Raw genomic sequence first — 1,082 nt, 5'->3', positions numbered from 1 at the left:
AAAACCCATGTCTACTATAAATAAAAAAAATTAGCTGGGCGTGGTGGCGCATTCCTGTAATCCTAGCTACTCGGGAGGCTGAGGTAGGAGAATTGCTTGAACCTGGGAGGCAGAGGTTACAGTGAGCCGAGATCATGCCGTTGCATTCCAGCCTGGGCAACAGAGCGAGACTCTGTTCCCAAAAAAAAAGAAGTATTAGGAGGAAGTGTGGTGTCATCTGCAACTTACTTTGAAATGTACAAAGAAGCAAGATGGATAGATAAAAGAATGGCTTAGATGTATGATAAAGCAAGTAAAGTGTTAATGATAAATTCTAGGTGGTAGGTATACATTTCTTACTGTACAATTATTTTAAATTGTCTGTATATTTGAAAATTTTCATAATAAAGTATTAGAGAAATGGGAGTGAGTTTTTAAAGAGAGAATGTAAATTTAAAACAACAAGAACCGTATTCCATATTCCTAAATATAGTCTCTCCAACCCCCTAAACTGACTATGCACATTGAACAGGAATGTGCCCTTACAGGGATCAGTGTCCTTCAGGGATGTAGCTATCGATTTCAGCAGAGAGGAATGGCGGCACCTGGACCCTTCTCAGAGAAATCTGTATCGGGATGTGATGCTGGAGACCTACAACCATCTTCTCTCAGTGGGTAAGCACAGTCACCTTCATTTCTGAAAGGAGGCCTCACTGAGAATGCTTCCATTCTCATTGATGAATGCTGTCTGTCTGCATCTTAAATAGGTGATGATTTTGTCCTTGATTTGTCTAGGATTCTTTATTTGTTTAGGGTACTCAGAATATTACCCTGAAAAGTTATGGTTACTTTTCTGAAGAAAAAATCTTCATCAAAGAATAAGAGTTTATTGGCTGGGCCCTGAAACACAATTAGCTGGACCCAGACCTTTATCATTTCCCATGAACAGGGTATCAAGTTCCTGAAGCAGAGGTGGTCATGTTGGAGCAAGGAAAGGAACCATGGGCACTGCAGGGTGAGAGGCTGCGTCAAAGCTGCCCAGGTGAGTGAAGCGAGTGTGACTCGGGTAGATGGGAGATGGGAGGAAATCTCAGCTGTCTTGA

General features: G+C 41.7%; 1 protein-coding gene across 1 annotated transcript in view; it reads left to right on the top strand.

Moving 5' to 3' along the window:
• ZNF585A (zinc finger protein 585A) overlaps positions 1-1,082 on the top strand; it is a 64,588-nt gene that overhangs the window by 58,040 nt on the left and 5,466 nt on the right. The window contains 2 exon segments of the mRNA XM_011992615.1: positions 528-654; positions 929-1,021. Coding sequence (XP_011848005.1) covers positions 528-654; positions 929-1,021 — 220 coding nt within the window.

The sequence above is a fragment of the Mandrillus leucophaeus genome, unplaced genomic scaffold (assembly GCF_000951045.1).
Source record: "Mandrillus leucophaeus isolate KB7577 unplaced genomic scaffold, Mleu.le_1.0 Scaffold1107, whole genome shotgun sequence".
In the NCBI taxonomy this organism is placed as follows: Eukaryota; Metazoa; Chordata; class Mammalia; order Primates; family Cercopithecidae; genus Mandrillus; species Mandrillus leucophaeus.
The sequence above is the reverse complement of the archived record's forward strand: the minus strand, read 5'-3'. Positions and strand labels throughout refer to the sequence as shown.